General features: G+C 42.7%; 2 protein-coding genes across 2 annotated transcripts; one reads left to right on the plus strand and one right to left on the minus strand.

Annotated features, from left to right (window-relative positions):
• Window positions 1-305: 305 nt before the first annotated feature.
• Window positions 306-8,847, minus strand: tnk1 (tyrosine kinase, non-receptor, 1). Its single transcript, XM_034557856.1, is given in 17 exon segments — window positions 306-761; window positions 990-1,031; window positions 1,033-1,065; window positions 1,067-1,110; window positions 1,195-1,557; window positions 1,599-1,670; window positions 2,602-2,666; window positions 2,785-3,027; window positions 3,719-3,813; window positions 3,994-4,140; window positions 4,304-4,430; window positions 4,518-4,795; window positions 4,903-5,055; window positions 5,527-5,718; window positions 5,827-5,897; window positions 6,387-6,565; window positions 8,559-8,847. Coding segments are annotated over 16 exon segments (2,241 nt in total). The 5' UTR covers window positions 6,550-6,565; window positions 8,559-8,847; the 3' UTR covers window positions 306-608.
• Window positions 8,848-11,281: 2,434 nt separating this feature from the next.
• Window positions 11,282-22,610, plus strand: trmt44 (tRNA methyltransferase 44 homolog). The gene is made up of 11 exons (XM_034557361.1): window positions 11,282-11,844; window positions 11,926-12,043; window positions 12,865-13,084; window positions 13,195-13,263; window positions 13,579-13,686; window positions 14,313-14,384; window positions 16,008-16,114; window positions 16,426-16,609; window positions 17,452-17,800; window positions 21,881-21,997; window positions 22,087-22,610. The coding sequence occupies exons 1-11, from the start codon at window positions 11,508-11,510 to the stop codon at window positions 22,317-22,319; spliced, it is 1,914 nt and encodes a 637-aa protein (XP_034413252.1). The 5' UTR covers window positions 11,282-11,507; the 3' UTR covers window positions 22,320-22,610.
• Window positions 22,611-26,453: the final 3,843 nt, after the last annotated feature.

Here is a 26,453-nt window from a genome sequence, read left to right on the forward strand (position 1 = left end):
TGTGTATATATATATATTTTAAAAAGCAATATATATATACACACACACACACACACACACATATACATATATTTATCTATGAACACAGTTTTCCCACATGGAAATATATGAAAGTGATACTGCATATCTAGGGTCTGAGTGACTGGGTTGATGTCTAAAGTAAATGACATCCGTATATAAATTCAGTTAAGACACTAAATCGTCCTGAAGACCAGCATGCACTTGAACACACCACAAAGTTCCTTTAGAGTGTTATACAACAGTAATCATGCACTTCCGCACAGCACCTGAGTATTTAGACCAGATAATCACTTTATTCAATACACAATCATTTCTCATACAATATATACAAATGCATTAAGATACAAAAAAATCTTTGCAAGATGCACAAAATGTGCTGAACAGCATTAAAAATACAAAAGCAGTAGTCGATAGTCCTTTTTCTTAATTCCTGTCCGAAGTGTTTTCCTTTTATACATTCATACAACTTCACTTTTCTACTTATATATTTATTGGACCTCCCATCTGTTCCCAAGATTGTGTTGGGCAGCCTCCAGTAACCACTGAATGACAACATGTAAAAAAAAAACAACAGCTAGAAAATCCCCTCAGACTCGTCTTTCTGCACTAACGACCGGCCTCTCTTCCCGTGACCACCGGATCAGGTAGCTGCTGGCCATCTGCAGGTTCCACTGGTATTTGGAGAGGATCTTCAGACAGTCTTCTCTGGAGCAGAGGCTCAGCAAGTACAGCTGCTCCAACTGGAAAGGCATAAATACAAATATTATTAAACAAAAAATTAGAATATTACAATAATAACCAATTCTGTATTCAATTGATTAAAGTTATACTTGAAAAGAAGCCGACACATTAGTATACACAAGTTAAGGCTACATTAAAACGTCTTGACACATTGTAGATTTGCTCTATTTATCTCAATTAAAATACACTTTCACAAACTACACTTTGAAACTGTGTCATTTCGTGACCTTGAGTTGTTGTTCGGCTCGCACCGGGTTCCAGTCATTACGTTTGCAGTGCAGTGTGCACCTCTTCAATGGTCACTTCCGTGAACCGCCTCCATGATCTGAGAGGAGCAGAGCAACGGCGCTTGCACTTTAAATATACGACGAACAAGCTTTTTAACACACGAAAGAAGCTAGAAGATCATCGGTCGCTCCTCGTTACCTGCGCGGTGAGACTCTCTCGTGTGTTCTGCAACGTGGACCTTATCTCGATCTCTGGATCGCTCCCTCTCTCGGTTGTCGGTGTACTCGTCCAGCTGCGGGGTCGAGCGTGCCAAGTGGGCCATTTTAGTCAGGTTGGAGCCTCCGAGGCCCTGCTGAGGTGGGTAACGTGACGGAGGTTGTGCCGGCGTCTGCGCTGGAGGGGACAGGAGCAAAGGTGTAGGCCAGGAGTTGACCTGGACCGGGTGGATCGTGGGCCTCCTCGGGGGTTTCATGTTATAGCGTTTCAGGTTGGGTGGCGGTGGCCGGGGAGGCGGCATGACACTGGCCTCGCTGAACCGCCGTGGGTCCGAGACCACCACACTGCGAGCTGGCATGGCGGGGGCCACGAGTCCTGCCCTGCTGATCCACTCGCAGCGCCCCCGACTGTGTGAGCCCTCGGCCGCTGCCCATTCAGAACGGACTCAAGGCTCTGCGACATACCTGAAGACATAAGGAAGGGCCTTTTTAATGCAGAATTCAACATTAATCATGAAGAGGTAGCAAATGATCCGGGTTCAGATACTTTATCACCCTATTTACAACATGCATTCACAGAGCCGCAAATGATTGTCACAGCACACGACTGGCATCATAAGTTGACGCGCACATACAAACGTTTGACTTGTCGAACTGCTCGGCTGTTTACTAAAGAACAGATTCAGATCTGATGTTTGCACGTCTCTGTAAACCACGGATACGTTGAACGCTGACGGTTTTGACCCTTGTTACGTAACATTGTTACATTATTAACAGTATTTATGAAGTGTATGTTGGTATACTAGGAGCCACCAGAGGGCCCTCTGCTGAGAATGAATGAATACATCAATTCAGCTACCTGAATGGAAAAGAGGCTTGTTGTTTAATAACTTCATCGCAAGCAGCTTTTTAGAATAGAATGTGTTAGAAATATAACTATAAATATTTTCATTAAGCTATATGTAAAACCTTTTAAAAGGCATTTTAGGGTCTGCAAAAGATGCAGTGCATGACCCATTTGGATCAGTGATGTAAGATGAAATATGAAAATATGAAAAGGGTACAGACCTTTTTCTACAGACTATATAGAGCTTATTACTGGAGCTGGGCAGTTTTGGCAAAAATCAAATGTCATTTTTTTTTTTGCCTCTTAGGGTTTAATGCAATGTCATAGGTGGACCTTCGGAGGGGGAGCAACCACTTTGTGGAAGCTAATGAGGATGAGAATAAAATGAATAAATCATTAAGTAATGAGGATGTGATTGTCCATTTTAATGCAGCCGGACCAGGATAATTACAAGATTAAAGATATGGTACAATGTACAATAATTTAACATGCCAAATCCCAGATGATATCTAGCCATATCATATCATAACATTATTTTTAGCTACCTACCTGCCATTTGCTGCAGATTGGAGCCCTCCCTCTCCCTGGCGGGGCCCGTCTTCCAGCTGCCATTGCTGCACAGATCAGAACAGGAAACACATTAGTTGGACAGCTAATGTGAGGTGTTCTAGAAGGAAATACAGCAAACGGCCGAAGTACGTTAGAGAGAAATTAATGCACGGTGTCACTGACTCGTCCAGGTTATCGGGCGCTCCCCAGCTGCGCTCAGGTTTGGTGTCTCCGTGCCCCTTGTGCTGCAGGCTGCCATTCACCGGGGTTGAGATGTAAGCGATGGAAAAAGCCGAGTTGGGCCCGGCGTTGCCTGCCGTGGCGACGGTGGCGACAGAAGCGTGTGACGGCACAGTGAGGCTCGCGGGAAACCAGCCGACTGCCAGCGTCTTCTGGTTCTGGCCTCTCCACTCACTCAGCTCCAGACTGCACGGAGAGAGAGAGAGAGAGAGAGAGAGAACAGTTGAAGGACAACCCAACAAGCTTTCTGTGTTTAAAGGGAGACGACTGGGAGGTGACCTTTGGCCCAAAACTGATGGAACAGTTAAGTCAGGGAGTTCCTGGTCATACTAATTATATTTAACTGTCCAGGAGGCTACAGGTAAGTAGAGTTACCAGACTTCTTTTTATTTTAGATATACATTTTCCAAAAGGTCAAGAATGAACTTAATGCTAAAAACAAACAATGTTATGATTAGTTTCATTAATGAAATGAAAAATATAAATGAATGGGATGGATGTCATCTCATCATGAATGAGTTTGTACCACTTTCAGTACTTTCTATTTTGCAATAATAATACCAACAGAATTAACATATTATGTATTCTTATTTCACAAGAAAGAACGTATTTATTTTGAGTTGATTTTTATGGATGTCGGTGTATTTTTTTGTTGCTTGAAATGTGTCTAAATGAAAAAAGTTGCAAACAGTGAGTGTGTCATAGACTTGGCCAGACAAACAAAGCACATATGCGTTAAAGGACTCCATGAGATGAGGGCTGGAATGCGGTTTGGAGAAGCTGATTTAAACCCCTGTTTCATCTTAACAAAGGCTCATTGTGCTGGTCAAAGTATTTATTTTACTCTTTTAGCCCCACCCTCTTTCCTTTCACCCACCCGTGTTCTATGACGGTCACAAGGTCGTTGGCCACAAGAGCGAGTTTTCTGGATTCTGCAAAGTCTCTTGACGCTTTCACCTCCATCGGTCTCGCCTGCAAAGGAAAACAGAGGTGGGGAAAAATTTAAAAACAAAAGATTTACTGTAAAATCATGCACTTCCGTCGCATTTTTGAAAAAAAAGGAACAGATTCTTCTGATGAGGCTGGAAGACAATAGGGCCTCCTCTGATTTCATCCCCAGGGACGTTACAAGCTTCACATTAAGTTGCACACCTCTGCCACCATTGCGGTGAGCTGGATGAAGCTGGGTCTGTCCACAGGGTTGCAGGCCCAGCACCTCCTCATGACGGCGTACAGTTCTTTTGGGCAATCTGGCGGTTTCTCCAGGCGCTCCCCCTCCCTCTCCACACGCCACAAAATCTGGATTGAAGACAGTAAAAAAACAAAAATCACAGATACAAACTCTGAGTCACGGAGCATATCGCAAAAGGAAAACATCATCAGGGCGGAGACACACATTCCAAGACAAATATGCTGACTGGCATGGATACAGTCACCAAAAGCGAAGCTGGCATGCGTGTACCTGTCTGCCTGACAGGCCGAACCAGGGATCTTCACAGTAGGTGAACATCTCCCACATGGTGATGCCAAACATCCACACGTCTGAGGAATGTGAAAAGGTGCCGACACGAAGACTCTCTGGAGCACACCTGGCCCACAAAGAAAGACGCAATTAGTGACAATCCTGAATATTATTTCCTCCTCCACCCCATTTCCCCTCCCCCGACAGTCCTCACCATGCAAACGGGATTCTCCTGTGTGCGGTCATCACATAGTGATCCGTCTCTAGGCTCAGGCCTCTCATCAGGCCAAAGTCACCGATCTTTACCATCTCCCTGGATGCCAGCAGGACGTTTCTCGCAGCCAAGTCTCTGTGAATGAATCTCCTGGTCTCCAGGTAGTCCATCCCCGCCGCGATCTGGGACGCAAAGAGCCAGAGGCGCATCAGGGGGTACTCGTACTGACGCGAGCGCAGGATGTCGTATAGCGAGCCCGATGGGGCCAGCTCTGTTATCTGGAAGAAACGGGAAATACGTCAATGTGCGGTCAAGCTCCTGAACACACCTCAGTTTGATTGGATCCACATTGCTTCTCCACGTTGGAAACATCCAAACATCTCACCATCTTGAGGGGCTGTGTGAGTACCACGCCATACAATCGGATGATGTTGGGGTGGTCCAGGGACTGCATGGTGGTCACCTCTTGGAGGAAGTCCGTCAGTGTGTCCGGCTGCTTGGACATGCTGCTCCTCAGGGACTTCACTGCTACAGGCAACTGAGAGAGGTGAAAAGAGAAAGGCTCAATCACAAACCTGCCGCCAAACCCCTCAGCATTGAGACTACGCCATGCTGAGAATCCCAAACCAGTTTGTGAGTTTATGATTGATGTACATTTACTCAGTGACTGACACAGTGACTTTAAAGCTACAACAAGTGATGAATGTTTCTCTTTTTAGCTCGTTTATGGTCGCCGCCAAATCCTGAGGGAAATCTCTGGCTTTTTATCTGCTAAACGCTTCACTGTGTTCACCAGCTGGTCGCTAACTGTGCCTGTTTGCCGTTTGGTGCCGAGCCGGTAGTGTACAGTAGTTTTTTTTTTTTAAACAGTACGGCCCCCCCAAGAAGTAGCTGCGTGCTGCAGCTACTTCTTGGGGGGGGCCGTACTCTTTGACTGCATCTGTACAGAATATAAAAGCAAAACAAGCGTAAAAACATGCAAAATAAATTCCACAAATCTGTCCCGTACCACTTTGCCGGTAGGCGTGTGCCACTCTCCCCTCTTCACCACCCCAAAGGACCCGGAGCCCAGCTTCTCCCCCAGAATCAGCTCGCTGTCCTGGATAAGGCATGGAAGAGCACGGCTACCCGCCTCCTGACCCTGAGCCGGGCCGCCTCCGCTCCACTGCTCCCCTCCGTCCCGATCTCGACCACTGGCTGCCTATATGCAGCAATACATTAATAGAAAAGTCATTACCGATTTACATTTAGTTCTCACACAATCGATATGAACTCTCCAACAAACTTTGATGAGCTACACGTGTCAGACCTTGGGCGCCCATGACCGTGCTCGGGCATTTGTCTTGTAGCGTTTCAGAGCATCCCATAATCTTCTTTGTGCTGCCAGGGGAAAAAAAGTATGTAGGTATATCCATCAAGAGAAATCGGTTTGATTTATTTCAAAACAGCTCCGGAAAATTGTTGATTTTCACTATTTTCTGGCATAATTTAGACAAAACAAATAATAAAATTTGTAAAAAATGTGTAAAAAACTTCATATTAGAGCTGAAAAGAGGCCGGACTGGAATATAAACAAAGGAGAGTGAAGTTGTTCCTGTTAATCTACCCGATTGACTCATAATCATACATTACATCTCAATAGATTACTTGATCAGCTCTGTGGTTTTTACTCTCTTTTAAATATCTGGTTGAAGGATCGGGTGATTAACTCATTTTGAAATGAAGCAATAAGCAACACACCAAGATACAAGGAAGCAGCGTGGAAAAGTAATTTCTCCTTTTCGTGGCAGCTTTAAAACTACTATATATAAAAATATATAGTCCCTGAGCTTGTTGGCGACGATGATCAAAGGAGGCGATGTGGCTCACCGGGTTTGCTGATCCCTATTTGCTCCAGGTCGGACTCCTTGACGTAGTTGAAGTGCTCAGTGCGGGTGATGTTGAGGCCATCTCTGACGCGCAGGTAGAACTTCTCCAGCTGGACCTCGGCCAGGAGATGATACAGCCACTGAGTGTCTTTGTCCATCAGCATCACCTGGCCGACCTGCCTTGAGGGTCAAAGGTTATACAACAGTTGTGAGACCGTTTGCGTATTTAGTGTTCAGTTTTCATTGTGCATCTAAATTTATTACATTAAAACTTCACGACAGGAACACGACAGCACTCAATCGTGTTTTCCAGTCCTAAAAGACCCATTTAAGAACCAGTGCTCTATCTGGGTCTTCCTCATCTCATTAAACAACCTATTTGATGGTAGCTTTGCTCACGCTTGGGCCTTGGTTACCATGGAGACCTAACAAAAAGCCCTTTTTGTGGATTGTTCTGCTTTTAGCTGTGTGCCAACCTTTTTAAATAGTTTGTTGGTGTGCCATCAGAGGGAATCGCTTACTGGCAACTTTTTTATTTACTCTCTGCTGATCACATTTACTATACTGCATCTTTTTATAACCAAGAGAACGTGAAAGTAGTGTCGTGTGTATGCAGATTTCGACTCGAAAGAGAGTCAAATCCTATAAGGAAGAGGAACAGTTGAGGGGAAAACAAAAGGAAACCAAAAGCAGACAAAGGTTTCTCAGATGCATTAGCAAGTGGATTCAGTATCAGTGAATAACTGTTTACTGCATTGTGATTCATTTTGAACCTCAGAGGCAACAATTGTGCAGGGAATGTGACAAACAAAGAGCTGGAAACATTAGCTTGCATCTGGTTTAGGGGCACCTGTTGGACTGGATCCTGTTCAACACATACTTATGTAACTGCTGAAGTCGTGCTTTGTGTTGACAGCAGTCCTCCTGTCAGGCTGCCTGGAGCTTCATGTTCTCTTTCAACTTAACTCTTAATTTGCATATCTTTAACATCTTTGATGTTGACAGTGTTCTTAGTCACAGGTACAATAATCAGGATGATTAAGTTTGCTGCATGTCCTTGTTGATTAAAAAAAGAATTATTGTTACGAAAGGGTGGTACATAAATCCTCTGCTTATCAGTCCTGCAGGTATGAGTCAGGGAAGACCTCCTACATTCCCCGTTCCACTACCTTTAAAATGAACATCTACGTAAAACAACCAGCAGAACCACATTGCCAGCAATCACTCGGCTCTTTCTCGGCCCCAACTGATGCATCAAAAACCCGACAAGTGCAAGAAGTTACTAGCCTGGGCATGCATTCATTTACAGGGACAACACCCAATTATTTAAAACTTGAATGAGGCAAATTGTCTGCAGGTCACATTCAACTCCAAAAAGGAAAGAAAAAGAAATGCACACTGGTCAACAAAGAGACCCATGCGATCGTTCTCTTTATGTACAGAGTGATCAATCTTTAACCTGTCCAGCTACTGAAAACCCCTCTCAGCCCAAAGGCATGTGTTAACTGTGCAACTATTTAGTTAATAGCTTTATATGGATGAGCAGTCACAAGTTGAACTGGCCTGACTTTTATCTTGCAGGACATTGTCTGTGACTTCAAATGGCCAAAAAGCTTTAATATTAGATCACACTATTATTCTGATCTGCTATCAAAGAAGTGAAGACCGTGCCTTTAATAAATGACACCTAGATGCTGTGTGTGTTTTTCAAGTGCAGACTGTGTTATTATATGTTATGTTATTGAATTATTATCAGTGATGGATTACTGTGTACGCAGTATTTCCATGTTGTAGCTGGTGGATGTGATTCATGATGGTAGTTTAATCCATAATAATGTAATAATAAAAGTAAAGTAGAATACAGTTGTAATTTAACCTCAAATAATGTGCCATAACATTTGAATTAAGTGCAGTAGCCATACTATTAAGTGGGTGTAGGCCTAATTATGTATTCCTACTACTTGTAAATACACACAATAGCATCATGTGGGAAAACATTAATAATAATTAATTCCCAATACATCTCTAAACCTAAATCTCTACCGTTTATATAATAAGGCCTTTATGTCGAAGTATTTAGAAATACATGAGCTGATTCTTTTTTTAAACCTTTCTGACTTGTTATCACCTATATCTCCCCCCCACCCCACCCGATGTAGCAACTTACACTTACCGTTAATCAAAATAACTCAGGTGTCCGGTCGTTGACAGCTAGATTTCGTAATCAAACACGCCCCGAGACGATCGATCCATGTCGGAGTCGAATCCTCCGGCGACGTGGACGGAGGGCTTCCCCCAAGACTCACAGCTCTTCCCGGACTCCTAAACTCGGCCCGAATAATTCACCATGTGATCGATCCAGTCGGGTTATCGCACCGATGTTGCCGATTTGTCTTGTTTGTGTAGCGTTGCATGTTCCCACGAGTCACCCCGAGCGCGTTCTGGTCTACCTGCGTGTGTTCGGCTCCGCCTCCTTCCAGTCGCTCTCCTGGCCACACCTCTTCCGGACTCTTCTCACCTGAGCTTTCAACCCGGCACAAATATGAAAGCACCTGCACAGGTAATAACGTCAGTGGCAGAAGTCATCATGTCAGTCACCAAGTCCATAACAATGGCAATGTGGTTTGACTGGACAGGGAAGCCAAACACATTTTTCAAATTATACAATTAAGTGTTTTCAAGTTGTAGTGAATTAATTGCCTGAGGACACACAGTGTACCAAATGAAAACTAAATGATGTTGTTTCTTTTGGATACACACAACATAGGCGAAACTAAATGATGTTGTTTCTTTTGGATACACACTTGTACACATAGCTGAAACTAAATGCTGTGTTGTTTCATTTGGATACACACAACATAGTTGAAGCTAAATTATGTTGTTTCTTTTGGATACACACTTGTACACATAGCTGAAACTAAATGATGTTGTTTCATTTGGATACACACATGTACACATAGCTGAAACTAAATTATGTTGTTTCTTTTGGATACACACTTGTACACATAGCTGAAACTAAATGCTGTGTTGTTTCATTTGGATACACACTTGTACACATAGCTGAAACTAAATGCTATGTTTTTTGTGTACAACGCACACATAGTGTGTGGCCTACATAATAAAATGAGCTTTAACTATTGAATGCAACAACCCTGCAACACATCCTCTCGTCACTCCTTCAAATGTTATAGCCTGATGCTTTGTCTTTGTTTGAAACCTTTTTCATTGTTAATTCAACTTCATGATCATTGTGCAGGCGTTTTGTGATGTTTGAATGATATTGTTTGGCCCGTATGTCGACGAATAAGCTCCTCAGGAAAATGCAATAAAGTTCAGTAGACCCACAACGTCAGCTTCTAAAATGACCATAAAGTTGATTCAACTCATCTGTAAAACCGTTTCAACCTAAAGTGAACATTGACCTCCATGAGGATTCATTGGAGGGCCGCTGCAATAGTCTTAACTGGAAGTGTATGCCTAATTAAATGGGAATTTGTATAAAAACAAGATCATTGTGCTATGACTTACAAGCTTAATTTGTTATCATGAGATGTTTCCATGTCATCAACTATTTTTTTAACCGCTACCATGACAAACTACGAGTTATTAAAATGTCTAATAGACATGATGAGGTTCAAATTATTTCTATAAATACGATACACAAGATTAATTATCTTGATTATCCATGGTTCATGTTGTGGTTCCTCAACAGAAACTTGCCATGAGTCAAATAAAGAAAGTCAAATGTTTTTTCTCTCCTCCACCTGCTGTTGCAAAGCAAGTTTTACAGGATTCTTTGGCCTCCCGCGTGGCTGTTAATTCAAATACAACCCATCGGCAGCACTGTGCAGGACCTGCCTGCACTTTGCCCTTCATGGTACAGTATCTCTCCTTGTACCTCCTCCCTGCCTGCCTTCCTGAATTACTCAGAACACACAAAAGGTTTCCGCCATTCAAAGGACCCTGCAAACAAGAGCTTTACACCTCTTTCATGCACTTCCTACTAAACTAGATTAAGGCCCAGAGGACAGTTTGCTTCATGACTCAGAATGAGCCATGGCAGGAATAAATGTGAGGTTTCAACCCATAGTTTAAATAAGTTTATTTTGATAAGCATTCAACCTGGAGCTTAACAAAGAATGCAAATATCGACAAACACAAAGAATTACGAGGGCCATGAATTAGTAAATCATCCATAACATACCAAACAGGTATTTAGACAAAAAGCCGTCATTTCAAGGATTTGTTGAGTCTACAAGTAGTGTGTGGGCCGGATGTTGATGCTCCTTCTGCTGTCTTAAGTCTCTGAGGCTGAAGTTCCTCAGTTTACAGTGTGGGAAGCTCTCCATGTCTTGTTTCATGTGTCTGAGAGAAATGCTGTAGGTAAGGGGACGTGGCCCACGAAGCACTGCTGGGGAAATTCAGTATTAGTTGTTTGAATTGAGGGAAATATGATCGTGTTCACAGTTTTCTTGCTCATAGGTTTATATGAAACAACGCTGTCAAAGAAATGAGAAACATAATGTACGACAGAGGTGACAAAGAGTGAACAATTATTAGGCAAGTTGATTCATCTGTTTGCGTTATTTGCATTATTTGAACTATTTATTCAGCTATCCCGGAATGGAGATAATGTGACAAGATCTAGTGGGTATAATATGAACATAAAAGCTTTAACCTTGTAATGATAATCATAACCACAATAGTAATAGCCAGGTAATGATTTGGGAATTGGTTTGTTAATTGGTTGGGAAAAATAACAGTGAAGAGCAGTCATCAAAAAGCTGTCCTTTTCTCAAAGGATCTATATGGCTGCTGATTAAATGCAGACAAAGCAAAACAGCGCCCTCTACTGTCTAAATCCGACATGTGTAGCCCGTGATACGTCATCACATGGCGACAACATCCCTCTTCTTTTAATGTTCATAGGCTAATGTTGACAATAAAGCTCCACATTTGTTTATCATATGCGAGAATATGAGTCGTTAAATTATAATAATGAATCGTACAAGCAAGTCTTATCTTAAAGTACTAGTTTCCTATTATATATAGAGTAAAAACAACCGGAAGTCCACCCTTCGTGTGTAAACACATGACTTGTAGTCGTGTCTGATACTCAATTATGCCAAAGCTCTTTGACATAAAGTTTCCAGGAGAATGTAAGACTCTTCCCGAAGGCTTTTGGTCGGCGGTGGACGTGTGGATAAAGAAACCTCACGTTGTAAACAAGCGCCTTTGCGGAGTTAAGGTGACGGAGAGTAAAGACGTGGGCAGAGAGGCTCTGCGGTTCCTGCTGGATGCTCCTGCGCTCACTGACGAGGTGCTGTCCTTCATAGCCGACAGAGTTTCACCGGCACAGGCGCACGAAAAGGAAAAGCCCTGGTCTTCTAGTGTCAAAACTGTTATTCCTAAAGTGAACAGTTATGGGACAAACCTGCACAAAGAGGTCATACTCAAAGGTAAGACTGCAGTGGAAGGAAAGGCTCTACCAAAGTCTGCTCTCGTATGACAACTTTTTAAAATGTCTTTGTCTGTTTCAGACTTTGGCAGACAACTAGTGACCTTTCTTCCATTTGAAGAGGATTCAGAAGGACAGGTGTCTCTAAAGAGGGGCAACATTTATCAGTTCCAGCTCCTCCATCAGGACTTTGAGGAATGGTAAGTGGCTGACAGTCCAACTACGGTGGCCCGGAAGTCAAAATCGCATCACCGTCTCACAAGTACTGACAAGATAACAGGTCTCGTTTGTTTTTGTCTGAATACCTTTTCTAAAAAATGGAAATAGCTTTGAGAGCCTTTCCGAAATATTTACACAGTCAATGTTTACACAGGATCATTATTTCCCTTTGTCTGGTTTATTGACAACATTATGAAATACAACAGTATTTTATTATGTCCATTGTAGTTTCACAGTCTACCAACAAGATGCAGAAAGACATTCAGTCTCTGGTATGAACTCTTGAATAGTAACAAAAACTATAAATTCAAGCAGCCTTCATTGTTTCACTTAGAACAAGCTGATTAGTAAAACAACAAAAAAGAAGTTAGCTGCTGCGTGTTCAATAACCATTCTTCCTACTCTCTTTTCTGTGAACACCATGGGGAGCTAATTTGATTAAGCACATCAATGTAGAACTATGCAACATTTAATCTTAAAACTTAACTACAGTAGCTCTTAACATTTGATTTGGGCACAGGGACTCCTAAAACAGGCCCTTCAGGTTAGGTAATAAAACAGGACTCACATTAAGGCCCTTATCTTGTCAGTGCTTTGCTTTACTAGAGCAGGTTTCCAAACAAGTTGTCATTTTAATTGGCACACATATGTTGTCACACAGTACGCCTGGGACTTTCTGCGCTCCTGGACCTCACGGGAAAATGCCACTACGTACATTGTCCTCAGGGATTTGAAAGTTAGAATAATAGTTTTTAACAATTAAAAATAAAAAAAATCTAGATGACTCTGCCTTTATCCTCAGGGCCCTGGAGCTGCACGTTTTGGCCTCAGACGCCTGGTTCTCTGATGGCGTGGCCTACCCGAAGCTGCCCTGGATGTCCACTGACCTGCTGCCTAAACTGGTGCGCTGGGCCACTGAGTGCAAGAGCAGTGAGTTCAAGAGCACCTTGTCCCTGCTGCCGGTGGAGAAGTACAGCGTCATGTACCAGCAGCTGAAGGAGAAGTACAAGGCCATGGTCAAGGTAAAGTCCGCTCAGTGTGAGGCGGTTGTTTTAAATCAATATAAACTGTTCTGATGCTGTTAATATTTAATGATATTTAGTACTAATGTTTATTTTCCCACGCTCTCTAGATTTGGCCCGAGGTTACAGATCCTGAGAAATTTGTCTATGAGGATGTTGCCATTGCTACATATCTCCTTGTGAGTTTGTTTTGATATCAAAAGAAGTGATTTATCAATGCTACTTGTCTTGCTTACTTTAAATGTCTATGACCGCTGCCACGTCTACAAACATGTCAATGATGCACACGTTTGTGCTTGTGAAATGTTGTCGAGTCACGTAACCAAGGCTGGGTCAATTAATTTGAGTGTAAAAAAAATGTCTCGGACCCAGTAAATTGATTTGCATGTCATGCCAGAGGCAGGTGAGAGGGTGTCAGCAGCAGCTGCTGCATGTGTCACACTGCCGCCGATCGAAGGCTCTCATCAACACGAGTCTCTGTCACTGTACTGCAGGTGCTTTGGGCTGAGGAGCGAGCAGAGAAAGGTCTGACCGCCAGACAGTCCTTTGTGGACCTGGGCTGTGGAAACGGCCTCCTGGTTCACATCCTGGCCAATGAGGGGGTAAGCTGGTGTGCTGGATAAATGTGGGCCGTGTGTGATATACAATGTGTTACTCGCTGCTTAGAAGCTCACTGAGAATCAACAAAAGCCACAGAATAAAACAGGATTTCTGTTCTATTTCTGTACTAAACTGAATGCAACACTTCCAACCCCTGTAGCAACAAGTTATTCCATTTGATAAGCTGGAACCAGCACATATTTGGCTTTTTTGCTTGAAAAAATTAATGAATTAATTAATTGATCATTCAAATAGCTGCAGATTCATTTTCTTTCAATCAACGAATCAATTAATCTAATCATTCTTGATGCTCTTGTTTGGACCTAAGTGGTGTCTGGCTGACATGACACCGCTACTCTAATAAGATGCAGTCACCAATGATTTATTTTTATTAGGAAGGAAAAACTGTTTTAAACCACTATAAAATCCAGATAAACTGCCTCTTGTAAAACACCGACTCCTCAAAGAACAAATATTTCAATTAGCCCAAACTGCACAGACAATCAGTGATAAGATGTTGGTGAGGCAAACTGGGACAGGTGTAATTTAAATTAATTAAATGACGCTCAGAGTGAGAACGAGTGCAAGAGCGATTCGCCGCTGACCTGCAGGTCGTCTTGTGTTGCAGCATCCTGGAAAGGGCATCGATGTTCGGAAGAGGAAGATCTGGGACATGTACGGCCCCCAGACTCTGCTCGAGGTGAGCGAGCTGAGCCCGAAGAAGGCGGGACACATTGTTTTTAATTATCGTGATTATCTTTTCACATGAAACTGAGAATCCATGTCGCCCGCTGTAGGTGTCTTTTCAGCTGGCATCACCCCCTCACTGCTGCCGCTTTGTGCTTCGGTTCATGGGGGGGGGGGGGGGGGGGGGGGGGGGGGGGGGGGGGGGGGGGGGGGGGGGGTTTAGAACTTTTAGAACATAAGAACATCTTTTGTCTCGGAGAACAAAAACGTAAATCAGGTGACTGTGAAACCCATCTCAGGTCAAGGTCAATGATTTAAATGTTATTTATATCGCGCTCTCGTATCACGCGATGCTCATCACCACACGGAGAGGTGATGAGACATTGCTTTGTCGCCTGCTGTCTCAGAGGCGGAGATTGAATCTTGTTCTTTTTTAATTGTCATAGACTGAGGGGTTGAATTAGAGTCGCACATAAAAAATAAGACATGGAATTTTAAATAAATAACCAAAAATACACCTTTTTATTTTCTTCAATTGCTCCCCTTTAGTTTTTAAACGTTTGTTTATTTTGTACAGAACATCGGCCAGTGAAACATCTTTTTTATTTATGTTGGTCCTGAAACGATTAATCAACTAGTTGATCGACAGAATCCATCAGCAACAATTTGGGTAATCCATTCATCTTTATATTTATGGAGACATTTGATGATCTCCTGCAGTTGGCGGTCTTATGCTTTAGCAAACAATTGTTTCGGACAAAACAAGCATTGGGACGTCACCTCGCGTACTGGGTTCATGTTTTTCACTTTCTTTTGGCACCTATTGACCTAACAACGAATCGATTAATAGACCAAGTATTCAGCAGATTAATTGATAAGGAAAATAAGTCAGTTGCCGGAATTAACCTTTTTAACTGTTAATTATTCACTGAAATCCATTACAAAGAGTATTTTTGTTGATTTGGCAGTAATGAAACCGTGTCACGCTGACATTACCTGACATGTTACACTCTTCATTGAAATACTCCCCACAAGCTACAAAAAGAAAACGCTACTACTGCACAGGGGAATGAATCCAGACTAATCCCTGTAAACAACACACACTGGCAGGGAAACCAGCCCCCAAACCACCGCTCTCCTGTCTGCCTCCTTGACTCAGGCCTTCATTTGACAACAAGCTGCTGACTGCTTCCATTTCAGGTCATCTATTATTGACAGATTTCTTTTGGGAGCGGATGTGGCAGACCAATCTTTCTCAGCCCCCAATGGTGCTGTACTCTTAAATCTTCATTTGGAGGCTCTCTCCGAACCTCACAGGCCTCGGTGCTGCTAACATACTTCATTTGTGATGGACCTGCCTGACGAAATGAGACGAATATGACATGTATGTCTAATTCTTCGATGGATTTGATGGGATTGTGTTATTTTGATCATTTAAAAGTCATAATTTTGCCAAGAAAGACGAGATTCGTTTTTTTCCTCACTGACAGCTGTACTGAGATAAATTAATAGTTAGAGGAAAGAAATGTCCTTTTTTGGACAATTTCCATAAAGTGATTGAGAATCAAATCACTGCTGCATGCATGTTCTGAGCTCTAAGGAGCTCTTGTGCTTTTTTTGGTCTCTGCTATTTCAGGAAAAGGCAATTACTCCCAGTGAGAGCTTCTTATTCCCGGGTACGGACTGGCTGATTGGGAACCACTCGGACGAGCTCACACCATGGATCCCCGTTCTAGCTGCCAGGCGAGTCATCAGCAGACACAATCTCACTCAGCAGCTCAAGTGCCAGCTGATCTCTCTAATTTGGAATAACATATGGGCACAAGGAGGCTGTGTGAATGTGTGTGTGTGTGTTCCTGCCTGTTAGTTCACAAGTTTTCATTTTTTCTAAGGCGACCACCTGATGGCGATGTTGAACCTCAGTCTTCTACTTTACTCTAAAATGACTGCAGATGATAATCTCTACTAATGGATCCTGGTTTCCGGATTTTTGTAGAGATTCAGAATCTCGTTTTCTTTGGCACTGGGTGAGAATTCTTTTGCTCTTACTGCAGGTCGTCTTATTCATGCCGATACTTCGTCCTCCCATGCTGTTTCTTCGACTTCTATGCCAAATACCAGAGACGCCAGTGTAAGAAGTCTCAGTATAAAGAATACATCGACTTCATCGCGGAGGTCAGCCAAGTCAGTGGCTTCAACGCTGAGGAGGACTGCCTGAGAATACCGTCCACCAAACGGGTAGGCTTAAAATCCCCAAAAAATGTTGTTCTTTTAATCCTATTTCTCCAAAACAAGCTACAAAGCACTATTTCACTTCACAATGGATGCAGAGGATGCTGCATCCATTGTATCCTGACCTTTATACTGACCCCCAGTGTGGGTCACACAGCAAAAGCTCTTACACTTCCCCACAATGCACCTTGATAATGTCATTAGACCACCCTTTCTGAAACTTAATAATTAAGGTTTTAGTTGTACCATGCATTTTAGCTGGCAGGCTTTCTTTTTTTAAATGATCACAAGTCTAATCTGTCGCCATTTACACAAAGTACACGCTCACGGCCTCGTAACATTTTACAGCTCCGGCAAAGTGTAAAGAGCAGATGCAATTGTACCTCGTACCTTTGATGTGGTATGTGTGACTCTGACTTCTGTTACGTGGCATTTTTTTGTTCTCTTTTTTTTTTTTCTTGGAAAAAGCTCATTAGAATTCTCTACAAAATTCTCATAAAATGCGTTGCTGTTCTTCAAACAGGCCCAGCTGTGCATCCTTGCCTGTTCTCCACCTGAGCCTCATTTAGTACAGACAGACAGCAATAAATCCGGTCTTTATTGTCCCCAAAGGGATGTTTCTTTCACAGCTGGCAGCCATTAATGGCTTCAATACACATGGACACATAATAGGAACACGCAAGTATTTACTGGGCTTTTAATGTGCAGGGATCAGACATAATCAGTTTGTTTGTTTTGTCCATAGCAACACACATATTAAGGATTAGTATTCATCCTTTTGAGGATACACTTTGGGACCTCAGCACCCATGGGAGTCGTCCTGACATTCAGCTCCTTTTCTTCTGCAGGTGTGTCTGGTGGGAAAGTCGAGGAACTACCAGCTATGCGACGAGGCCGAGGCCGAGCAGCGAAGAGCTCGTTACATCCAGAGCCACCAGACCACCTCTGGGGCCACAGTGAAAAGGTCAGGCATCGGAACTGACGGGGACAGTTGCCATGGGAACAAAGACACTGACGGGACCCCCGACAGCAGCTGGGGAGCAGGGTTCCAGCCCAGAGACAGGGTCGAAACGGTTCGAAACTGCGCTGCTCTCCCGCGGGACTTTGTTGACGGTGTCGTCCTGCAGGTTGCTAATGTTCTTCTGGGAATGACTGAGGATGACGGCGGGGCGTCCTCCGCTGACTGGAATCGAGGAGGTAAACCGCCACGAGACACCTGAGATAAAAAAAACAAATGCATCACACAAGTGTCGCTGGACACAAGCTGCTACTCGTGTGATGAAGAGGTTCAAGATTACATCCAGAGTAGGACTCATTATCACAGATCAAATCTTGGTGCACTTTGAAGGTTTATTAATTCATTGCTTTGTAATATATTTTTCAGGGCAGCTATTAATGTGTCCTTCAGAGAAAAAGATTAGTATCGACAGAAGCAGTGAAGTTGATGGAAAAAAGGGTCAAAGTTTTCAGGCCGCCTGACAAACGTAACTGATACAATACTAGTCTTTAATATGTAATAAGGCTGTAATAGGACGTTTTCCTGTGAATATGTAAATATAATGGTCTCAGAGCCAACACAATACTAAAACAACGCATTCTTGGGGAGAGCTTAGAGGATATCAGTAATTATAAGGCTACATCCAGCAGCTGGTTAGCATAGCTTAGCACAAACACTAGGAACAGTGTATTTTATTGATATATTTCTCTGCAGCCTGGGGGGAACAGTTGGGACATGGGGGGACATGGGGGAACCAGGACCCACTCTCTCATTCTCACTCACCCCCACACATGCACTCTCATGGGTACAACACCAGAGACCATGCCCTATCCTGTCTCCTCCCCCCCCCCCTCTCTTCTGCATCAGTCGCCAGGGCCTTCGTGACACACAGCGCCGCCGCTTTGAACTCTGTATCTCACTCTCTGGCAGCCACTTCCTGTGCCGCACGGCACACACAGTGCCACATACGCACACTGCATCACACACATGTACACACCTCCCACGCGTCACGTTTGTCAACGTCCCTGCACCCGCTGCTACCACACACACACACACACACACACACACACACACACACACACACACATAAGGAGATGAGGACTACTATCATTAAAACATGTCAGAGCTGAAATTTGAGGTAGAAAGTATGAAGTAGAGTGAATAAAGGGCGTCTGTGACCCTGTATAGAGATGACTGGATGAATAATGCACCACCATCTATGATTTATGCATGGAGTTGCATTTGTATTTAGGTATTCCTACCAGTTATCTGCTGTGTAAGAACAAAGAGTAAATATATATGCAGCCTATATTGTAAAGATCTAGGAGGCCTTTGAGGTTTAATATATCTTCAAAGATTATGAGGATTATTGATGTTTATATCGCTTCATTATTATTATTGTCAAATTTTAGTCAAGTAGCTTCTTAGCTTTAGTGTAAGTCTACACTTTGTTGAACATATTCATCAGTTGCTCCGGAGTGCCCGGTCATTGCAAGTGCAATGAGTCTGTAGATATTCCTGATTTCCTCAAACACATATTTGATGTCTACATTTCTCCGTAGAGGAAAACTGATGCACGACACTGTGTGTGTGTGTGTGTGTGTGTGTGTGTGTGTGTGTGTGCGTGAATGCTGTCTATGGCTGGGTATCAAACCTGAGTTTCGTCCGACTTCCTTTCTTTTTCTTTTCATAACAAACAAATCCAATTGGTTTGATTCTTTGACTTGTTTTCCAGGTATTTCCTGATCAAAATCAGGAAGCTTTTCTTACTTTTTTTCAGAACTGTTTTTATTGGAAGCCAATGTTGACAAAGCATGATATTTGTCCCCTGAATTAAATACTGTAAATCTCACTGGCTTTTCAAATAGCTAACGGCAGCTTTGAGTCGCGTTATTAATTCATGCATGCGGTTCTGCTGACTGGGTTCAGGTAGTTATGTAATCATGCTGAGAATGAAAGTCAGTGTGTAGACAATGTGTAACTCACATGACACATTGCAACACTAAACCTCATTAGTCCAACATTTATTTTTTTCTATTTCCAAAAGTCAGGTACAATTAGGCAATGAATTATTCAAAAGAATGTTCTTTGTATTGTGTCTTTGTGCTCCCGTTATATTTTGCACAGCCTGCATGAAAGAGGGAGTGGGTGTGAGCTGGTACAGTATGTTATTAACGTAGGGCGCCTACCATCAAACCTTTTGCCAATCTCGGCCAGACTCTTCATCATCATCATCATCATCATCTTCCTCATCATCTTCCTCCACAGCTGCAGTCTTAACTGAACTCCCCTCACACATAAGATTGCACCTGGTTCATAATATTATAGCCTCAGCACTTAGTCAGTTCAAGTCATGTTTTATAAATTATTGGTAAACACAAGCAATTTGAATATGTGAACCTAGGTCTGCAATTGGCATTTTCACTACTTCTCCACATTTTAAAGACCAAACCGTTTTGCCACAATCATTTAGAAGTAATTGGCGCATTATTCTATAATGGAAATAGCAGCCTTTTATAATATTCCGTTGGGAATTAAAAAGAAATGTTGTGTTCCAGTTTTCACAGCCTTTTATTCAGAGTCATCTGATTTGTGATTATGGTTATTATGAGTGTTATAATTATGAGTGGGAGGGTTTTTTTTGGGGGGCTTTTCACAAGATTTTACTTTTACACAAGAAAAGAGAACTTGAAGAAAGTCAACAAAAAGATGACTTTTTTTTCTCCCTCTCCTTTCCCAACTTTTTATTTTTATTAATCTTCAGCCCTTTGTATAATTCTGACTTTGCAGGTAAATATAGTACACCATTTTTGAGGTTTTGACAGACAATAAAATCAAATCGCGAGCAAACCTTCATGACAGCAGTGCTCATGGTAATGATCCTTTCAAATGTTTTATTCACCACTCTGCAATCTTGCAGCTAATCTTCTGCACTTAGCCTGATTTCTGAATTGGCTTAAGCATCAAAAATCCTCCACAACTAGCAATCAATCTCTGGCCATCTTAGCGTTTTGCACATCCTGAAAAAGTCCAACTGTACGTCAAGCCGAGCCATTAATAATCGTCTCTGTTGGTCTCAGTCAAAGCAGAGTCTCCTCTGTCAATACTGCCCTCCTCCCATTAATCCCCATTACCATTGTAGGCAGTAAAGGGCAGCTCTAAACGCTGTATTGATATTATATTAAGGCCTGGAGCTCCTTGGCGTCTGGGCCGCAGGACGGCAGTCTGCCCAGTTTCACACTCGGCAAAACAGGACTGTCTTTGGCCGCCTGAGTGTCTGTGAATGTGGGAGTGTGATGCATATTTTAGGTATTAACTCAACGATTTTACCAGCTAAGTTTAGGATGCATTTGGGAGGACAATATGTTTTTAGATCGCTGAAAACCCTCATGGTTCAAAATTCAGTTGCGTTGGTGCCACATTAGAAATAAACGAAATAAAAAAATATCTTAGCTTTTAGATAGTACCTTTTTGATTTATTTGGCCAGCTGAACTCAGATCAGCGCCAAAGAAGATATATTTCCCAGTGAAATTCTCTCACTTTCAATGAAGCCAACAAGTAAAAGTATGATGAAGATCGCATTATGATGTCTGCAGCTTTTAGGTCAAATATTGTTACGAAACGGCACAATGAAGCATTAAAGATCCTGCGGTGTGTCCCTCTCCAATATGGCAGAGAAAAGGAGAGGAAGACTGTCATCTGTACAAACCAAAGGTCAGGAATGATGGAATTCTTCTCTGGGGGTAAAAGGTCAACGCCAGAAATATAGAAAATCTTGTGAAACGTAGCCCAAAAGTGGGTTACTGTTCAGTAATCTGCTACCTACTCGCTAGACTCACAGCATAGGACTTTCTATTTTTTTTTTTCTTCTCTTTTGTATCTAAAATGAATTTCCCGGTGGGAGTTGCAGCGGTGAAATGCATGCTGGTTGGAGCAGCTTTAATCGAGCCCACTTCACATCCCTGATTTACGCTGAAAGGCAGCGACGGAGCCGTTTCCCCCTCTGTTCCTGTAAAATGTTTGATATCTAGCGTTGGTCATCCTGTCACTCATCCTGGAGCATTTCCACTGAGACAATGTCGTAGCTCCGCCTCTCACGAAATAACCGGTGACATCAGCTGACTGTAGTGTTGGATAACATCTTTTATTTCGGTGCATGCCTGAAGCAGCACGTTAATATATTGATGAATGTAGCAGCGAAAAAGACTTCCTCCTGCTCCACTGTCACTCTCTGTTCTTCGCTCTTTCATCCCTTTCTCCCCCTCCTCCCCCCCCTCAGGCAGCCTCTCTGTGAGCGAGGTCGCTGGGCTGTTGGTGCAGGAAACCCTGCAGCTCCTGAAGAAGGAGTGCGGAGGCCTTCAGACGCTGCTCAAGAACAACCACCAAGTCTTTCGAGGTAGTTGTAGGATTTATTTGTAACCTTTTGGAGGGAGCACTTTATTCTGAAGAGGTCTGGAATCGTCCTGTCGTTTCCTTCTCTTACAGTAGAAGGAGGAAGGGTGTTCATACGAGATTGGCGGGACAGGAAGTCCTCCAGGGCGGATACCAAGAGGAAGCCTGTTGCCCCTGGTGCCCTGAAAACTCGCCCCTGCTGGTTCTATGACCACCACCGTCAGCGCTGCCCCCTGCAGGCTGAACACTGTGCTTTCGCCCACGGACCGGATGAGCTGCGACCCTCCACCAGACCTGTGAAGAAGATGAGAACCGACGCCTTTTGATTGGCTCGTTGCTCATGAACACTTTAGTTGAACTCATTTATTTCGCTGATTTTGTTTACGTTGCGTCTCTACTTTTCTGATTTAACAGCATTCATTCTGTCCATTGAACCGCCTGGAAAAGTCCCCACGTCCAGCTCCGCAGCCACAAAGAGGAGGGTCCTCTTTCTTGTGCGTGAGGCCACCAAAATGTGATGCTTTCTGGTGCAGCTTTCGTTTCATCTCTGATTTTATTCTTCTTTTTTATTTTATAAAATGGTATACTTACTGTATTAAAGTGTATTTTCAAGCAGCGTCCTTTTATATATTTATTTAAAGACTATCAACTCTTTCATGTATCTTTTTTTTTTTTTGTCGAGCACTCAGGGTATTTTTCAACTTTTCCTTCCACTGCAGTACAACTTTAAAAGCTTCTATGTACTTCACTTGGACAATTAATCCACCTGAGACGGGTACTTTGAGGGTCACAGACAGGGCGGCGGATGAAGGCCGGACAGCGTTTGAACAAAGTAAATGTTAGCGGTATGAATTATTTGTTGGCAGGACTTGAGGGGCGAGCTGCATGTCGTCCCCTCTGGACGGCTGATCACTGCCGTGTCTCTCTAACACAGTTTGCCATCACCCCGTGGCTCAAATGTCAAAAACCAGTAAGGCCCACCCAGGGACTGCAGCGCGGTGATGGGAAGTGTCCCCTCTGGGTTTGTTTGTTTATGTGAGCGACAACAATCGCTCCATTGATGCAGTACAGCATATGGACACACCATTTAAATCTTTCTAATTTTGGTAACATATAAAGATGATGAATGTGAAGTGACCATGACGACTGGGAGTAATGTTGCCGGCATCCTTTATTTATTTTGTATCATGTACCTGTCTCTCAGGTATTTAATGTGCTGTGTGCAGGTTTCTGATAGTACATGATGAGACATGTTTGCCCTTTGTAGACACTAATGCAAATTGACTACTGAAGCTGAAAGGGTCAGTTCACCAAAATTATGAAAAACAATTTCTCAACCCTTTTTTCTTAAAGAAGGACCATTTTTGGGACCATCTAGCATCTCAACCTATTGTCTAATTAAGTCGTAGTTTTTACTGATGAAGTATTTCGATTTGGTATCTCTGAATTTTGACAAAATACTTTATATTGACTTTTTGCACAAGTGGGATTAATTCAGTTGGACCAATAAAATAATTTATCTCAATTGTCATTTAAGTGTATTTTGGTATTGTATGTATATATATATATACATGTCATTTTTTGTAAACAGTAATGTACATTTATGACCCCCTATTTACACCATACTCAACATTTTGACAGATGAAGTCATTTAATTGACTTCCAATTGAATCCAATAGTTTTACCTTACCATAAAAAAAAAAAACTTTACCTAAAAAGTACAAGTTCTGACTTATGTCTTATCTCTTTGGTGATTTTGATAAAAAGAAGCTTTAAAAAGCAACTGCATCCAGTCTCAGGTTGCACATCACGTGCACTGAATCCATTCCCTGGTTTTCCTCTTCAGAAGATTAGATCCACCCTGTGGTTCAAAGGGACATCCTATCAGGTCGGTAGACTGGATGCCCTCATATGCCCTGCAGCTCAATCGCTGTGTCATTGAATATTGATGCAGACGTACATGTATTTAAATGTATTTTAGTCTGACAACAGGTTCAACACATGAAGAAAAAGCAGTTTTCTGTTCAATTTACCGTTGATGACAGGCCATTTACACGTAATTGATGCCTCAGCTGTTTATGGACACAAACTACAGTGGCGTTGAAAGTGTGTGTGGTCGTGTTTTGGCATATTGTGTGGTCGTGTTTTGGCATATTGTGTTGGTTTTAACGACCTGCTTAAATCGCCCTTCCCTCTGCATGTCAATATGTTTTCAGGAAGAGATCAGTTCATGAAAATACTCCGCCAGCAAATATCGATGATGCAATCGAGCCGCTGGCCTACATGTAGCTGCAGAGGAGTGTGACGCGTTCTGGGAGCCGAGGTGTTCACCTGCCCCCCCCCCCCCCCCCCCCCCCCCCCCACACACACACACACTGTTGCCATGACCTTTCTGACACAAGCCCCTTCTGACCACTGTTCAATAAGCCATCTATATGACTCTGTTTACATCCACCGCTGCCCTGGAGATCCCTCCCTCCCTCCCATCCATCCCATAAACACTGCTGCACAGGAGGGCTGCTGCTCACCCAAGTGAAGAATGCACCATCGTGCCCAAAACAACAACTGCCACAAACGAGAAAACACGTGCATATACAGCTGACTTACTAAAGAGATGTGGTGAGTCTAGTTTGGCTAATTTGCAAATCAAAAGATGTCCAGACGTTTCATTTAATGGAAAATGTGTTCGTTAGATGTCGAGGTTGCATACAACCATTACTGTGATGCATGTATTTAGAAGCTGTTCTGAGGTATAGAGGTATATAGACATTAAAATGCTGGTGAAACTATGTTTATATGTAAATATGACGAACCCCCCAAAAATGTCAATGTGAATGTGGCCACAACTGGCTGTGATACGTCAATCTGAATTATGAAAATGGTAGCTTCACAAGGTACTGGCTTTTTTTCCTGAGCTTTTAGCCAGTCTTCATCATACAGAAACACGACGTGACGATTAACATACACAAAAACACCGCGCGATGGTTCCCAACATGAGGGTGTTGAGGTCACCAGGTGAAGAAGATATAAGGAAACATGAGAGAAACAGAAATGACACATCTTTGCTTTTTCCTCTCTTGGAAGAAATGTCACTCTTATTGTTTGGATGTAAAGGTCACCGGCTAATAACGTGGAGAACCAGTAACGTAGGAGACGGCACAACATGCTTGTGTGTGCAGTTGAATTGGTTTCCAGATAGACGGAATCGTGGCGCCTTTCCAGTGGAAAACTATGTGAACTATGTAAACAGCCGTAAATTCCCCTTTAAAAGTGAATCTGCATGTCTCACACGGTGTCTGATGATGAACAGGGGGCTCCGGTAGTTTATTCTGCAAATGATACTTCTCACGTCAGTGATTTCTTGTGAAAAATCCAAAGAAGAAAATGATCTTGTTTAAAAGAAATAATAATCTCATCCAGTGTTTGGACGCCATCAATCAGCCGATTTTCCAGTCTCAGTCCAGAGGAATGAACTGGAGACGGGGGGGGGGGCAGACAGAAGGGACAGACAAAATGACTCAGCTTCGCTGTAAATCTAGGTCAGGGAGAAGTGGCTGCATCTCGTTGCCTAAGCTAACAACTTTCTCTGTGTTTCCCTCATGCTTTATTCATTGTGGCACCACGGGGCCCGGCTGATGTACAAAAAGTCTCTCTCAGCAAAGCGAGCCGTGTATTACTGCGACGCTGACAGCTGTCACTGCGATGAATTCTTTCGCTTGACTGCCGCTGCCTCACAACATCTTCGTGTTTCTTCCCCGTTTTATTTCCGTTTGTGAGTTTTCTGGAGAGGGGGGGTTGTTCGGTTTTGTTTCAGTATATCTGTTTTTTTTTTTATTGGATATTGTGAGAATGTGGTTACGGCATGTCGTGTACACAATACGTTTGCGGCGGTTAAATCGTGATAACAGCCGCTGCTAGGCAACGGCAACATGGACTCTACTGTCGGAGCTAACCATTTAGAAAACTGGCAAGCAGGCAATTACAAAGGAATAATTACATGAGGCCGTCAGATGTATTATGTAATTACTGTCGTCGTACTTAATACATATGTACGACGACAATTTAAGAAATATAAATGTTTGAAAACAAGGTTGCGAATACTACAGGGGTCGTTCATATGAACCTCTCTCTTAACATGAGCATGAATAATACATAATAATACCAACAATAAAATGGTCAGATTCACCACTTGAAATTCTTAGTAATATTTTAACAAATCTTAATTTCAGCCATTTAAAGTAAGGCTAGGAAGTAAATGCTTCTATTCCTAATCCTACATTTAAATCTATGTATTGTCAACATATGTACGCTATTTATTCCTCTTAATTTCATTGCTTTACTTTTTCCTTTTCATCTGATCTGATGGAGAGATATACACATTGAAAAAAGGAATGCAATTGTTTGTGGCTTGATGATGTCGAAAGCACTAATGGAAAGGGTATCAAATACTCATATGAACT

The sequence above is a fragment of the Cyclopterus lumpus genome, chromosome 18 (genome assembly GCF_009769545.1).
Source record: "Cyclopterus lumpus isolate fCycLum1 chromosome 18, fCycLum1.pri, whole genome shotgun sequence".
Lineage (NCBI taxonomy): Eukaryota > Metazoa > Chordata > Actinopteri > Perciformes > Cyclopteridae > Cyclopterus > Cyclopterus lumpus.

Coding starts and splice junctions, on each gene's coding strand:
- trmt44 (XM_034557361.1), top strand. CDS start 11,508: ATGCCAAAGCTCTTTGACATAAAGTTTCCAGGAGAATGTAAGACTCTT. Junction 13,264..13,578: donor CCATTGCTACATATCTCCTT/GTGAGTTTGTTT, acceptor ACTGTACTGCAG/GTGCTTTGGGCTGAGGAGCG. Junction 21,998..22,086: donor CAACCACCAAGTCTTTCGAG/GTAGTTGTAGGA, acceptor CTTCTCTTACAG/TAGAAGGAGGAAGGGTGTTC.